Below are 17,443 nucleotides of genomic sequence, written 5' to 3'. Positions count from 1 at the left end.
ATCTCTTGCATCGACTATTGCAATGCCCTCCTAGCAGGTCTTCCAGCTTGTGCGGTGAAACCCTTACAAATGGTTCAGAACGCAGCAGCGCGTCTGGTTTTTGATCAGCCCAAAAGGACTCATGTCACTCCATTACTCAGTGACCTCCACTGGCTCCCCGTGGCCTCCAGAATCAAATTCAAGTCACTAATGCTTGCATACAGAGTGACTACTGGGTCTGCACCCATCTACCTAAACTCCATAATACAAACTTACGTTCCTTCTCGGCCACTACGCTCCTCCAACGAATGCCGCCTGGCTCTGCCATCCCTTCACACAAAGCAATCCCAGTCCCGGCTATTCTCATCTGTGACACCACGATGGTGGACCGAGCTACCACACGCCATCAGAGCATGGGCGTCCCTCTCTAACTTCAAGAAGCTCTTGAAAACTCATCTCTTCCGAGAACACTTCCTCTTATAACACCTCTAACTCCTAACCTCTAACATGCACTTCCTGTGCTCTTCTTCTTCTATCCCCTGAATTATCACCTGAACCTGCAGCTGCCCTCGGCTTTAAGGAGCTTTATAATGAGATTCAGTTTTTTGTTTAGCTGTCCTCTCCACAACTTTACTGGTTCACTCTTGCTGCACTCATAGGGTCGTTTTTGGCCGCAGCAGGAAGCTGTTTCTAGCAAAAACATTCTAAAAACCCTATGTACAAAGCACAGGGTACTACCAGCTCAGCACCAAACAGCAAAGAGACACAGATAGCGACTAGCTGGTGAACACAGAGGAGCATTTAGCAGCTAAAGAGCCAGATATTTGCTTCAAGAGTTGGTAACAGAGCTAAAAGAGAGTCAAGTGGCCAGAAACACAACTTGATAATAAATGATAATGTTGCTCTCTAACTCTACTGGATAAGTAAATTAGCAATTGTTTGCTAACAAGTTTGCCATATCAGCTGAACGGGTGATGATGTCATTGTTATTTGCGATGGCCCTAAGGGGCCAATTGCAGGTTTAAGAAAACTGAAAGTACCTGAAAACTGTACTTAAGTAAATGTACTTTGGTCTTGTGTCAAAGTTTTACTTCTTGTAGGATTTTTCTACACAAAACCCCTGACACCTTAATCGTGCAGAATCATCCAGCAGTCATCAATGAATTAAGTGTGAGTCCATCTGGAAAAGGAGCAGAAAGGAGATATCTCCCATGTGGCATATGAAAGATATTAGTAGAGCAGTGCTCAGATACTGTTATTTACACTGGGTGGGACTGTCTGGATGATAGTGGGATTGTCTGTTTTGGGTGACATTTCAGCGGGGTCACAGAGGTGAGGTGTGTGTATAAACACACACAGCCAGTCAGAATGTGTTTGTTTGTCTGTCTGTGTGTATATGTGTGTGTGTGTGTGTGTGTGTGTGTGTGTGTGTGTGTGTGTGTGTGTGAGGGGGAGGTCAGGGCCCTAGCAGGTGGGGAGCCCAGAGGCTCAAGGCTCATCCCGGCAGTGATTGGGTTTTGGAGCGGGCTGTGCTCTTCAGTCAGTGCCAATTAGCCTGCTGCCACCTTGTGACATTCAAAAGACAGCGGTGGCAATCGGATTGGTCTGTGTTCACACACGATATGGCTGACACAGACACACACATGCACAGTCATGGCAACATCACTCATGTGCAAGCAGGTTAGACTTTTTCTACATTTTCTACAGTAGATAATGTTTTTCCATCTAAATTATTAAATTAAAGAAGTTTTACCCTTAGTCAGCACTTCTATACTAGATATGATCAATCTATCTTTATCAACAGGGTATGTACCACAGTACTTTAAAGTAGCTGTAATTAAACCTCTTCTGAAAAAGCCCAACCTTGATCCAGATGTTTTAGCCAACTATAGACCTATATCTAACCTTCCATTTCTCTCTAAGATCCTGGAGAAATCAGTTGCTAAACAGCTGTGTGACTTTCTACAGGGCAATAGTTTATTTGAGGATTTTCAGTCAGGATTTAGAGCTCATCATAGCACAGAGACAGCAGTGGTGAAAATGACTAATGACCTCGTCATTGCGTCAGACAAAGGACTTGTCTCTGTACTGGTTTTACTAGATCTTAGTGCTGCATTTGATGCCATTGACCATCAGATCCTATTACAGAGACTGGAACATTTCATTGGCATTAAAGGAACCGCTCTAAGCTGGTTTAAGTCCTATTTATCAGATTGATTTCAGTTTGTACATGTTAACGATGAGTCCTCCATGCACGCCAAAGTTAGTCATGGAGTTCCTCAAGGATCTGTCGTCGGACCAATCCTGTTCACTTTATATATGCTTCCTTTAGGCAATATTATCAGGAAATATTCCATAAACTTTCATTGTTATGCAGATGATACTCAGTTATATCTATCGATCAAGCCAGATGAAACTAATCAGTTAGCTAAACTTCAAATGTGCCTTCAGGATGTTAAAACCTGGATAACCGGTAATTTTCTAATGTTAAACTCAGATAAAACTGAAGTTATTGTTCTGGGGCCCAAGCACCTCCATGACGCATTATCTAAAGATATAGTTTCCCTTGATGGCATCGCCCTGGCCTCCAGCACCACCGTGAGAAATCTTGGAGTTATCTTTGATCAGGACATGTCGTTTAAGTCTCACATTAAGCAAATTTCAAGGACCGCCTTTTTTCACCTACGTAATATTGTGAAAATCAGGAATATCCTGTCTAAAGATGATGCAGAAAAACTAGTCCATGCATTTGTTACTTCTAGGCTGGATTACTGCAATTCCTTATTGCTGCTCGAAAAAGTCCATTAAGACTGATCCAGAATGCTGCAGCACGTGTTCTGACAGGAACCAGGAAAAGAGATCATATTTCTCCTGTCTTAGCTTCTCTGCACTGGCTTCCTGTAAAATCCAGAATAGAATTTGAAATCATTCTTCTTACCTACAAAGCTCTTAATGGTCAGGCACCATCTTATCTTAAAGAGCTCATAGTACCTTACTACCCCACCAGAGCACTGCGCTCCCAGAATGCAGGGTTACTTGTGAACTAGAATGGGAGCCAGAGCGTTCAGCTATCAAGCTCCTCTCCTGTGGAACCAGGTTCCAGTTTGGGTTCAGGAGGCAGACACCATCTCCACATTTAAGACTAGGCTTAAGACTTTCCTCTTTGATAAAGCTTATAGTTAGGGCTGGCTCAGGTGAGTCCTGAACCATCCCTTAGTTATGCTGCTATAGGCCTAGATTGCCGGGGGATTTCCCATGATGCACTGAGCTCCTCTCTCCTCTACTTTCTGTCCTCTGACTGCCTGCCGAGAATTGCATGCACCTCACGGCTGGTAACGCTCATTTATGCTGAGAAAAGAGACGGATGCAAATCTCGGCAGGTAGCCTACAACATCTGTTCTGCCGAATTATGCATCCACCTCTTAAGGTCCTTTTCAGACAATTTGCTGTGCTCATTGACCAAACGCGGCAATCACATCTTTTAGCTGAATCTTAATGAATGCTATTTCTACAAAGTGTAATACAATATTAACGACTCTAAACTTTCAAAAAATATATACTGCGAATCATTTATCACCATTGATGAACCCCACGAACGATATTATAGCGTTTAAAAGCAGTATTTGGAGGTACATGCAATTCTTGGCAGGCAGGCAAAACTTGGCATAACACCGGGTCGGATTCAGCTCTGTGCGTGCTCCCGAGCCTCTCTCAGACTACAGCAACAATACCGCAGATAACGACATGAAGTCCACTAACACCATAAATCAACCGGCTCCCAGCAAAACACCGACTCCACGTAAGGATACAAAACAACAATAAAGGTTTATGAGCTGAAGCCCATCAGACTAAACAGATTCAGATGATGTTGAGTGAAAAAAACCCAGTGAACATTAGAAAACTCTGCTGGTACTCAACGACTGGCTGACGAGCTGAAGGGTTTTTATTGTACGTTTGAGAAGCCCACAGTCACACCTCTCCCCCGCTCCAACACCATCTTCAGTCATGTTCCCGATACGCTCTCACCCCCCCTCTCGGACCCCTCACTTGCACCCGCTATTTGTGAAGAGGATGTGCGCCAGCTCTTCCATAGGCAGAAGATCAGGAAGACTCCTGGCCCAGACGGTGTCTCACCATCCTGCCTGAAAATCTGCGCTGACCAGTTGGCCCCCATCTTCACGCAAATCTTCAACAGATGACTGGAGCTATGTGAAGTTCCCTCCTGCTTCAAACGCTCTAAAATCATCCCAGTCCCCAAAAAACCCTCCATCTCTGGATTAAATGACTACAGGCCTGTCGCCCTGACATAGGGCTGGACGATATGGCCAAAAATGTTATCACGATAAAAAGTTTCATATATTTCGATATCAATAATTATCACGATAAGTATCAAATCTTTATTTCTTCTGAGTTTAAAGGCTGATTTTTGCTACTGAGGGAAAGTTGAAAAAACCTGATTGTTAATTGTGGTTTAAACTCGTCTTTATGGTCACCACTTGATGCCAAACAGTGGCTCACTTCACAAATATGAGGTAGAATATTCAAAACAATTATGATAAAATCTTTTTCAACACATATGCATGAGTAAAATTAAGTAAAAGCTTTTTTTCAGTCCTTTTTCCACAACAAAATAACCCTCTTAATAATAAATTAAGTCCTAATTTGTGTATGATTCAAGTGAATAAAATCAAACATTTATTGAACATTTGTTATATTGTTATTGAAAAAAAATTATATTGCGATAATTATTGTTATTGTTTTATTGTCCAGCCCTACCCTGACATCTATCAGTCATGAAGTCCTTTGAAAGTCTGATGTTGACCCACCTGAAGGACATTACAGGCTCCTTGCTGGACCCCCTGCAGTTTGCCTACAGGGCTAACAGGTCAGTGGATGATCCTGTCAACTTGGGACTGCATTACATCCTGCAACACCTCGACTCTCCAAGGACATATGCAAGGATCCTGTTTGTGGACTTCAGCTCGGCGTTCAACACCCGGATGTCCTCAGCACCAAACTCACCCAGCACACTGCGCCAACCTCCACCTGTCAGTGGATCACAAACTTCCTGACTCACAGGAGTCAGCAGGTGAGGCTGGGAAACATCACATCCAGCACCCAGACTATTAGCACTGGTGCCCCCCAGGGGTGCGTGCCCCCCCCCCCCCTTCTATTCTCCTTCTTCACCAAAGACTGCACCTCAGGAGACCCAACCGTCAAACTCCTTAAGTTTGCTGACGACACAACGGTCATCGGCCTCATCAGGGACGTTGATGACTCGGCCTCCAGACGAGAGGTTGATCAGCTGGCTCTCTGGTGCGGCCAGAACAACCTGGAGCTTAACACGCTCAAAACTGTGGAGATGACCGTGGACTTCAGAAGGTGCTCCCCCACTCTGCCCCCCATCACCATACTCAACAGCCCTGTGTCTACTGTGGAATCCTTCAGGTTTCTGAGATCCACTAAATCCCATGACCTAAAGTGGGAACCCAACACTGACACCATCATCAAGAAGGCCCAGCAGAGGATGTACTTCCTGCGCCAGCTCAGGAACCTCAACCTGCCAAAGGAACTGCTGATCCACTTCTACACAGCCATCATCCAGTCTGTTCAGTCACGTCCATCATTGTGTGGTTTGAATCTGCCACCAAAAAGGACAGGAGCAGACTACAACGGGCAGTCAGGACTGCAGAAAAGATCGTCGGTGCCAACCTGCCCTCCAGTCAGGAAACATCACTGCAGATTCATCTCACCCCTCATCTCACAACTTCTCCCCTCTGGTAGGCGCTACAGATCACTGTACGCCAAAACCAACAGACTTAGGAACAGTTTCTTCCCACAAGCCATTACTCTGATGAACAACTAAATCTGACTCACAATGTCAAGGAACCATTCCTGTGCAATAATTTCTGTTTACTGGCTACCACTTACCATTTATTTATTTATTTATTCATTCATCAATCATTCTCCATTTCAAAGCTGTTTATACTGTTCATATTGTATACTGTATACCAAATCCACCTACCTCATGTACATAAAACCTGCACATTATAGTTATTTATTCCAGCATTCTTTGCACTCATCACACTGTGTACATGTATGCTCGTACGTGTATGTGCACCTGTGTATCACATCCACCTCTGACATGTACATAATAATAACATAAATGGTAATAATAATTTTCTCCTGCATCCTTTGCACTCTGTTCATTGCGCTATTGCCTCAATCTGTCTGTTTTTGTTTATAGTGTGTATATTTGTTCTCTATACTGTAGCCTGTGTTTGATTTTCTTACAGTATTATTGTGTTATTGTTTAAGTAAGCACATCGTGACCATTGTACAATCCAGAGTCAAATTCCTCGTATGTGTACACATACATGGCCATAAAGCTGATTCTGATTAGCTGTAGAAACACGGCGAAAGTCACGTTAGTTTGCCAAGCAGTTGCTAACATTATCAAAGTTGTATTACTTTCCACATTAATTCGACCCATATAACTATCCTGTGTACCACTGGCATTATGTCAAATTGTTGATTTAACCTGCAAAAAATTATGTAACGGTAAAAAGCAAATGCCTATACTAGCCTATAATGATGCAGGCAGGGCAGGCAGGAGCAGCCAGCTAATGCAACTTTAGCTTGGACCTGCCGCTGTATGCTTCGTAACATTTAATTTAAATTTATTGTGGTTTTACCGATTCTCAGGTATACAGCTTCTCCACCTCTCAGTTGCTGTAACTAACGTGACCCACATAATATACAATATTGCAACAAAACGGCGACAACACAGAGGAAGAGTCATCTACTAACACTACAGTAAAGTTTCTTACTGCGGTCTAAATGTGACAAAATCTTGTTATAATATTCAATCCAGCTCACTAACTGCTTCCTTATCATCATATACATTTAACTGTGCTGACATTGCTGAGCCTCTGGTTAAAGATACACAGATTGTAAAGATAGTTACTGAAAGCAGCAGGCAAGCTAACGCTGTAGCACGTCGGCTAAATGCAGTAAATGGATTAGTTAAACCTCAAGCCGAGTTTTCAGCATGTTGTGTGAAGCTGTCACACTGTCTGTATGTCTCTATAGCTGCTGTCACTCTGCCTTTTTTCCAGGATTACTGTGCCAATATGACCCTATAATAATGCCCCTTTAAGTAAAAATCTGGTTAATGGATTAACAATAGTAATGTCATAATCAAATAATGTCTGGCATGTCTGTTTATTTGTTGTTGTTTATTACAAATGACTGATTGACTGTGACAGACAGGCCAGGAAGTCAGTAAGGATTGAAAGACAGACTAACACACTGTACGTTTTAGACTTTTCACGGGATTTATTTGATATAAGACAAATACAGAATATCTCCAGCCTGTACGTTTTCAATGCTGTCACAAACATAATACCATTCTCCTCCATTGTATTTCTCAGTGACAGCTATCTCAAAACCATCTGCATGGCTAGATATCAGAAGAGGTGTGAGAACATTTTTATGTGTAATTTGAGTGAACCGATCCTTTAATGTTTATGTAGTTATCTAACTACTAATCAAGCTATCTAATACTATCAATATACGGATTTGCGTAAATGTAGTACATTCAGTACGTTCAAATAATCTGCACTGTCCCTGACATAGCGAGTTAGTAAAACAACGCACACTGTCTCTTTCTATTTTATTTTGTATTTCACATTTCCCATATGGATGCTACAAAAATGGCCAAGCAGCCCTTCTTTTTGAGCAATCCTGACAGAGAATTTCTAAAGTAGGCCATTTCAAAAACCAGACAACAATAGGAGATGTCTCTCTGCCTGCAGTCCTCTACAATGCTGAGATGAATAATGGTATTATCTCAACACGTTGAACTATACTGATTGTTCAATATAGAGACAATCACACAGTCTGTCACTTCTCCACTGCTTGCCCCTCCATCTAATTCTGTCCTAAACACACGCATGCATGTAGCAAAATAAGCCTTCAGTCCAACTGCACCATGAGGACAGGATGGAGGAAAAAAGAAATTGTCTCTTTTTCTGTTGGACAACTCAGCACTCAAACACACACATACGCAGACATGCACCTGCACACATATACACACACAAACTTACACAAAGGCAGGGCTAGTATCCCCTTGAGTTTTCCCTACTGCTGCTTCTATGAAAAATTTACACAGAAGTGATCTCATCGGCTATTTTGAGCCCACTCTGACCTAGGAATGTTTTAAAGAGCTAGTATCTGTCTCTGCTTTTTGTGAAGTTTCTCTTTACGTTTGGCAAGACCCAAAAAATATTGTGTGTGTAGGTGTGTGTACATAAAAACCTGTGTGTTTGTGTAGGCCCCCATGTCTTTCTGTTTTATTACCCTGCTGTGTTCAATACAGAAAATTGTCTCTAAGTTGGACTTCTCATCTCATCTCACAGTACTGAAACTCATTTAGAATTGAAAGCAGGCAATTTCAGTCATCTTTCTGTACATCTCCTTGCAGCCACAAAATAGTGCACCTATTATATGAACTCATACACTCTCTCCATTTGCAGGATCCTCAATGTTTTCGCAAGAGTTCCCCCCCCCACACACACACAAAATCATATCGTAAGACGGTTACAGAGACACATAAAATATCAGTTGCTTTTGAGAGAACTCCATCAGCAAATTGAGTCAATTTCAGATTTCTCTGTGCAGTCTTTGATGCAAACACTCACCACAAACACTGCCATCCAATTTCATAGCGAAAGTCCAGCTGCTCTTGAGATGAATAGTGTGGGTCTGAAGTGTTTATGTTGTATACACAAGTCTGTCTGCTTGTACTCAGTTTCACACTGGTAATGGGGTGGGTTGCTCTATCCTTATTTCTACAACAATCAACTGCTGAAAATGTTTGTGGAGCTTGGCTATTACACATGTGATAAAGATGAAACAAAACGCAACCAAGCTGCAAAAATGACAAGGTTTTTTCCTCAGCACATTTTCAGGGCAAAACAGCATTAATGTGTGGTTGGAACAAAAATCTAGCCTTCGCTCATGACCCCATTTAGGAATCAAATGTTTGTCATCATGCTTTATTTTCGTCTTTGACACTTGAATTAAATAGATGCTCAAAGCCATTTTCAAAGAATTACCCATTCGGAATGGCTTGTGATAAGGTGTTGTATAATTAAATGTATTTGATGATTATATTATTGTTACGGATGTATTAACATAAAAGCAGCATTTTCAAGTTGTTTCAGTGCATCATCTTTTTAACAGATGCTTTGTATGTAAAATCTTAATCTGCAAAGTAATTAATACAGCTGTCAAATAAATTTAAGTCAGAAAAAAGGTACATTTGAACAACTTCTGGAATGCATTGGAGCATAGTATGTATAGCAAGTGTAAAGAACCATAAAGACAACTACTCAAAAAAAAAATAAATAAAAACTGTGTACTTCAGCACTGTGGTTGATTAAACGTTAATAACTTTCCACCACTGTCTGAATGACGTGGTGGTGATGAATTGGGCCAGGATTTGCCATTTCATCAACAGCATCACTGCCCATTAATTTAAAACAGATAGTATCTTCAATTATGCAGATTCCCTTAGACCATCTAATTACCTGGACAACTGCATATCTGTCACTTAATGCGAGATGTGCAGAAGCAGTGAACCACTACTTTTTCATTTAGCACTCTGGTTATAGTGACAAAAAGCTCTGCAGCTTGACTGACACTTTTGCCTCATCTTGATGAAAGTGACAGAAAACAGGGAGCGTGTAGACTGTGTATTAAAAATTTTTTTGCCAAGGCATGTACTTGCAAATAGATGCTCTAAAGAAGAAGGCTGTATATTGACATGGCAGCTGTCAAGGTCATATGCAGAACAATCTGAATAACTGATGTGATGTTTGCTAATTAATACCAAAAATGCACAGGGTAGCAGTTATGACATGATGTTTACTACATATTTTACTGCAGGAAAGCACTGGAGATGATAAAGTCATCATTTTTTAACGATGCATCTGGCAAAATTCAGTCAAGATGTGAGGTGAGGAATTCAGCTGAAGCGCCGTCAATTCAGTGTGCGAATGTTTGAACTCTGAGCAGGTTTTTCATAGCTTCACCATCACCGTGAAATGATCCACTGAGTAAGGTATGGAGGATGTTTTTCCATCATGTAATGTGGGACATTCAAAAGACACAGTAAAACATGCTGATAGAATCAGTCACATTGTGGTATACTTAATAGCGCGACATGGCTATAGACATCTGTAGTATGCAATCAGTGATGAATGACCTCATTGATGATAGATGGTTTGACTTTAATAGCTCCCCCAGCAGAGAGACACTAAATATATGCAAACATAAAAATCATGTTTTTATATCACACATTTATCAACTGACTTAGGAGACAAACATTAGTCTCTCAAAATGCACTCTGAAAAGCAGCTATAGCATGACGTGGACACAAATAATGAGGGGATTACAGTCTCCCATCACAGAAGGATTATGCGATAAAAGCATGAATTCAACAAAGTGTTTCCATGGGTATTTAGCAAATGTCTCTTGTCTTTTACAATTCATGGTGTATGCATTTCCATTTTTTAACGTTTCACTTTTTGGTTTAAGATTCAACAAAAACAGCCCAAATGACAGCACTCAAGTGACAATGAAGTTTTTAAGCCAACATTTTTGAGGGAATTCTTTCAGGTCAGGTCAGCAGAGAGTAATGTCACATGTTCATTAAAAATAAAACCCAGGAACAAAGAAATATAACTAAAATTGTCAAAGATTGATGTCTGGTATTTATTGTGTTGGATTATCTACCTCAGGCCTGAGGCAAGTCTGTGGAAGTTGCTTTTCATTTTGTTGCAAGATGAAGAGCAGAAAACACTTTCTTCTGAAAGGTGGAAAATAAGCCATGACATCTCCTAATATGCTGACTGTGAGGTGACCCGGCAGGTAGAAAGTAAACAACAGAACTGGCATAAACTAAATAAAATAACACTTGGATTATCCTTTAAGGTATTGTTCATAGTTATATGGGCAAGTCTAAAGTGTAAATATAAAAACATATAAAGAAATGGCTTATAAATAATACTCATGAAATGCAAAATGAATGAACCTAACCTTAACCAACCTAACCAACAGAGGCAACAAGCACTAGGCAATCAGAGGCACAGTTGTCAAAAATCTGGTGGGGGAAAAAAATGCTCAGCTGAGACCAAGCAGTTGAAGCACCATGACAACTGTAAATTCTTTAGTGTAAAAATAACACTGAATTAAAACTACCTAGTCCTCCCAAAAGCAAAGAGCAGGATCCTCTCATGACCCTTTGATGCAACCCATTCATAAAAACCAACCACATATCAGTTCCTGGAGGGTAAATATAGCAGAAAGTTAGGATAAGCTACTCAGAGCCACACCATACCTTCACAGTATGCATTATCATCTCGCAGTGGACGGAAGCCATCCTTACAAACACAGCAGTCTCCTGCCTCCAGGTTCACACAGTCGGAGTGCTCCACGCAGCTGTGGCCCTCTAAGCAGAAGTCATGACCTGCAGGAGGCACCAAGAGGAAAAGGTTGAGAACCCAGAGGAGAGAAAAGGACAGGAGTGATGGAGGTATACAGTGTCTGCAGAAAGATTATGTTGTAGTCTCACAACCTTTTCTCTGAGTATCCGTACTGTGGCTTCCAAGGCATAGTAGGTCAAAATTATCTTAATTTGCTATAATATTTTCCCTCTGTTACATCTGATTTCATAATCTCAAAAGCAGATACTGGAGATATATTTGAGCTAAAAGTAGAAATAATATGAATCAAATGAACACATGAAGCCCATTTTCTACACATTATAGATTACAAATTACAGATCAAATTTGGATGATTGCTGATTTGCAACTTTACAGGCAACCAGGGATGACAAAAAACCTGCAAAATGTGAAAATAAAAACTTTAAATAATAATATTGCACTATAAAAAATATGGCATGGTATTGGATGATGTTTCTTCCATACCTCTGCAGACTTTGCAGCATCTGTCACTCAAGGTGATCTGCTCAGACTCTGCACAGTTGAGTTCGGGACAAGGCTCACTGGGGACTACTCGATGCATGGTCCTGTCCTTTGATGGGCAGAGACACAATCGTCATGAGCTACTTCTTAGGTCCACTCTGCCCTCCACTCATTTGCTAGGGCCTGCATGTAATTATGAAGGTAATTATTCATATATTGTGTTTCCTTTTTCACACTCCCTCCTCCTTGTGTGTTCATTACAAACCAATTACTCATTGGTCAATAGCAGTATTTTCCCAAACTACTCCTGGAAGGGGGGAGGAGCTGTCTTCTCTTCTCCTCCTGTTATCCTCAGTGATTTATATCATGATTCATGATGCATCTTTATTATACAAACAGTGAATCAATCTTCTGGATAATCCCTGCATGTGTGTTTAGTCAGAGTGTAAAACCTGATTAGGGGGTTCCTTTTCCCAGCATGCCTTTGGCAGTACTCTCTGATGATCTCATCCATGTCCCTCTGACTGATGCTAATTTTGAGTCATTAACACTAGACACAGTTGGACAAAGACAAAGGCTTTTCTATCTGTTTGTAGTGAACACATATTTTACTTACGGTAATAATCTTCAGACCAGTCTGTGTACAAGATGTCTCCATGAGGTGTCATGACCTCAACTTGTACATTGACTGATTATGCCCTCATGAAATTCTAGAACAAACTTCCCCTAAAAGTCCCCAAACAACTTTCCAAACAAGCCGCTTACTTCTTGCCACCCACCACCCAAAACTTGTGCCCCCCTTACAGCCAGCAGGCAGACAGAAGATCAGAGACATGACAAGCAGCTGTCAGGGGAAGCCTGCAGGAGTTTGCGGCAGTGGGCCGACTGACAGTACTCCCCGTCCCCATTTCTTTGATCTGCCTGGGACTGCCAGTCAGTTAACTGGGACTACAGATGGGCCAGGTGTGGGCAAGCAAGCTAGACAGCTGTCTGAAACTGCAGATTCCAATGGAGCTTTGCAGAATTCATAGAGGAGTTGGCTGATACGATAGAGTTGGGTGATTAAAAACTTCAATTCACTTTTCTGTGATTGATTGGGCATGCCTGCCATAATGTCATGAAGTGAATTATTCCCAAAAGTGAACGACCCACCCATCTGGCAGACAAAAGAAAATACTCTGAATAATTGGGAAATGAATATGATTTGGGACCACTGTGGTATCTGATGATTGATTCTGAAGAATGGCTGTGGCATCCTATGATTGAGCACTGCTCTGGATTCCAAATTTAAACTTCAGTAGAAGGATTTGGCCAATTTCTTTAGATCACAAAGAAAACGATGACAAGCCAGATCAATGAAATTCAGCTGAAGTGGACAATCTTGCATGCTGGCTCATTGAGGCTTGATTTATCCTCTCAGGTCGGGGCAAGGTAGCTGTGAAATGAGTATTTAGTGAGCTGTCAAGCACTGCCACAATTTTTACATTTAACATATGAACAGAGTTGAAATGCTTGGTTACATGAGTTATTGTGGTGTCTCTTCCTGCAGAGGATTGATAAAATCATTTTGAATGAGTATGTATAAGTGGGTTTTCTCTCTCTCTCTCTCTCTAGGGGTGTGTGTGTGTGTGTGTGTGTGTGTGCGTTGACAAGACTTACCCTGCATTCAAACAGCAGACACCTGCCAGAGGAGTCGCGCACAGCCTTCTGATTCCCTTCCACTAGCTCTCTTCCACCAAACAGGCAGATTGCTGATAGCAGGCACAGAAAAATCATCAGCATGCACACAAATAAACACACAAACACATAAAAATAAATAAATGGAAACAGAAAATCACATTTATCCCTTGAAAAAATTTTATCATAATTTTTATCATATTCAACAAAATAATCTGTATTTTTATTTTGTTTTAATGAATGTGAATGCAGTACATAAAAGAAATCTACTAAAAATGCATATGCTAGATGTTTAAGATTATGTGAGTTCAAGCTACTATGATTTATTAGTTTTTCTTAAAATAAAACACAAATTGTTTGATAACTTTCATTTGAGTAGATTTAGAAAAGGAAATGTGAATGGATTAATCTACCACTCACTTTTTTCATTAATCAATAAATTACTTCTGTCTTTAAAATGTAATAAATAATATCTTTTGTTTCCAGATTCCAAATTGCTGTCTTATAATTGCTTAGTTTACCTGCCAGAAACCTAAAATGTATTTAATTATTCAAACTATTTCTTATTTTTTATATATTATGCAAATCACACATATTTTCAACCCTGCCCCACCAAATATATTAACATTTAACCCATATCTACACTCCTACACTCAGTTGTGGACATGAACAGCAGGGGTCTTATTTACACTACTATTTTACATGTTATTATGTTAAGTCCTCAGGTATATTGAGTCAAACCAAATCAAGCATATCAAGCCCAATTAAACAATGCTACAAAATAAGTGATGAAATAATTAGCATGTACAGAGAGAAAACACTGCAACACTACGGTGAATCAGTTTTACATACTTATAGGGCGAGAGGTTTGCAAAAATAATCACATGAGCAGAAAGTCCGAGTTGGATGAGTAGTTGGGGTCAGACAGATTCAGACTAATATGAGGGAGAGAAATGATTGACACTGCAGGTCAGGCCCTATCACAAAGCGGCGTATCATGAAAGCGAAGGACTTCTGAAACAGCCATTTGACGTTCTACTTGACAGATCATCAAAAAAAAAAAAAAAAACTGGCTCAGAACTCCTCCCTGCAAGGCCTTGTGCTGCCAGATAAGGCTTTAATTTGGAGAGGGAATCATGTCTTTGTAGTGGGGAAACTTGCGCCACTCTCCAAAGCCGGAGCATGCGTAATTAGCTGTGTGTTTGTCTACCTCGTTGAGATAAGTGAGCACAGGGATGTTGAATTTAAGGGGATTACCTGCTACGTGTTTATATTTGTGTAACACGGCAACACATTCAGAGTCATACATAAACCCCTCATAAACCCCTGTGTTCCAGCACCGACCCATGGGTCGGTGGAAGTGATGCCGACGCAAGCTGATTAGAATCCAAGACTAATGGTTTCTTGCTGATAAAGAGTTAAAACTTATCTATTATTTGCTTTGCAAGGGAAGCAGTAGAGCAACGGCAGCAGTGTGTGGGAGTGTGTGGTGTGAAAGTTCTCAAGTGAAGTCAGTTTGCACAAGATGTGGAGTGAGATCTATGAAGAAATACTATACATAAGTAAAGTCTGCCGAATTTTTCTATCATTCATATGGTCTGTAACCTTTCATAACATCAGTTATTAAAAACACTCTTATTTATACTAAACTAAGCTAATGATTTCCATAGATTCTGTTCTATACATTGGCAGGCAGCTCGTTCTGTCTTTTGAAAGCAAACACATCACATCTCTTTAAGTTTAATTTGGGTTAATATCAGAAGAATTCTGGGGTGGAAAAGCTAATATCCTCTGAAATCCATTTTTATTGAGAAGGGAATTGAGAGAATATGTGATGCAGAGTGCTGCGGTAAGGAGGCTAATAAGAGTTCATTGCTGAACTCAAAGTCTTTTGGAAAAAGAAGACCCATTAATGTAGATATGTGATGAAAGAGAATTATTTATCCAGCAAGAACATATCAGTGCTCAAAAGTAAAAAAAAAAATGACATTTAAGAAGACACTATCACCAGTGAGTGTACATCGTTTCAGGCGTTTAACATTTCTTTCTTCTTCACTTTTCTCACAGCACGTCTGCCATAAATAGGAACTACTTTACATCACATGCAGTGATCCCAGATTTATTGGCTCATGTCTGTGTGACTGGTGGCCATCTGTGTTTTGAAGCCAGCTAGTGAATAATTGATTGGTCCATGTATATGCAAAAGGATGGACCCATCTCAAGAGGCATGTTTGGAGGTAGCTTAGCAACACAGCAAAGCCCTGGTCAATTGTCATGCAGCCCTTGTGGAGGCGTGATGCGTGCTCTATATCTGGTGGTGATGGAGGTTGTTTTGCTGTTGTGTGTGTTTTTGCGCAATTGTGTCCATGATTGTACGAGTGTAGGAGGGTGACGATGTTAAGGGTACTCCACTCACGCTGGCACTCCTTGCAGCAAGCACCCTTTACGTAGGCAGGCGCGGTGCCCGCTGGGCACTGAGGGGGAGGGCAGGAGATGGCCTCACATTGCACCGTGCCATTCTGGTGAAGAGAGAGAAACAACACCTTTAAAGAGTGACTACTATAGGCCAATGCATACAGACTGATACTGATAGATATTACATAAATATCAAGAAAAATCATAAAAATACACATCACAGACAATATATTTTCAAATATTTTTGATAAGGATCCCTTAAATGTGATAATTACAGACCATGATATGTACTGACCGAGGCATTTTACAATTGAAAAATAAACTTGCCGGTGCTCCCAAGTGGAGTCGCAATGTAAAGGAAACACATTTTCCAAAGAAAATGCATTTATAAACATATGTTGGCATTTTTGTACTGCAGTTTTTTACTTACTGGCCAACACATATACACCAATATGCATATATTTGTGAAATGTCAAATGTTCTGTTTGTTAGTAGTAGATATATATTTATTACTTCTTGCAGATAAAACTATTTTTGTCATTTCGTCAAAATCTAAATTTTAACAAATCAAAGTTTCATCTTACTAGTGGAGGAAGATTACTAGTTAAGCACAGATAAACACAGCTCAGATGTGCTCCGGACAAATTAAATAAGCAGAAGACATTCATTTTGAGATGCTTGTTACATTATCAGTTGAAGTTACATCATTATGTTATGATCTTGGGTTTTACTGTGTTGTTTTTCTGTTATTTTGTTAATGTCAATTTCTGCTTTACTCGTTGCCTCTGTGTTCTTGTTTAGGTTTTGTTAGTTTGCTTCCTTCTTCTCTGTTGTCTTAAGTTACTTATATCCTTGTGTACTGTTGGTAGCTTTACTTCCTGTTTTATTTTGTAATTTTGGTGTTTTTGTCAAGCTTTGTTTTCTATCTGCCTTGATTCCTAATTTGTCTCACCTGTGATTGCCCCGCCTGCTTGTGTGTGGTGTGCCCTTGTATTTATTGCCCTGAGTGTTCTGCCCTGTACTCCGTTATGAGTTCTCATTGAGTAAATCCTCTTTTAACTGTATCCTCCTCGCAAGTGTCTGCATTTTGGGTCCACACCTCTGCCTCCTGCCACTTCACTCAGCCTGTCTGATACATTAGGGGAGAAAGATTACATGCTTAGTATGAAAGCAAATGGATAAAGGTGTGGCCATCAACTTTGCAAGATCATGATCCTGCTTTAATTTTTTTATTTCACATAGTGTGTCTATTTCTTCTTTCCCGTCCTTGTTGTCTTTCCACTTGGCAGTGGGTTGTATATGTGCATTTATTGGCTTCCAAAACTACTCAAGCCTCTGTGATTCTCCAGTGCAGACACGGACAGCCCATTGGTGACTGCTCA

The 17,443-nt window shown here is 40.5% G+C and overlaps 1 protein-coding gene across 1 annotated transcript in view; it reads right to left on the bottom strand.

Moving 5' to 3' along the window:
* Positions 1-17,443, bottom strand: part of nell2a (neural EGFL like 2a) — a 102,872-nt gene that overhangs the window by 65,491 nt on the left and 19,938 nt on the right. The window contains exons 9-12 of the mRNA XM_046038298.1: positions 16,063-16,165; positions 13,629-13,720; positions 11,973-12,078; positions 11,384-11,512 (exon numbers count right to left, since the gene is read on the bottom strand). Coding sequence (XP_045894254.1) covers positions 11,384-11,512; positions 11,973-12,078; positions 13,629-13,720; positions 16,063-16,165 — 430 coding nt within the window. The remainder of the gene's footprint in view (positions 1-11,383; positions 11,513-11,972; positions 12,079-13,628; positions 13,721-16,062; positions 16,166-17,443) is intronic.

Source organism: Micropterus dolomieu, linkage group LG22, assembly GCF_021292245.1.
Source record: "Micropterus dolomieu isolate WLL.071019.BEF.003 ecotype Adirondacks linkage group LG22, ASM2129224v1, whole genome shotgun sequence".
NCBI lineage: Eukaryota > Metazoa > Chordata > Actinopteri > Centrarchiformes > Centrarchidae > Micropterus > Micropterus dolomieu.
This window is presented reverse-complemented; position numbering and strand designations above follow the sequence as displayed.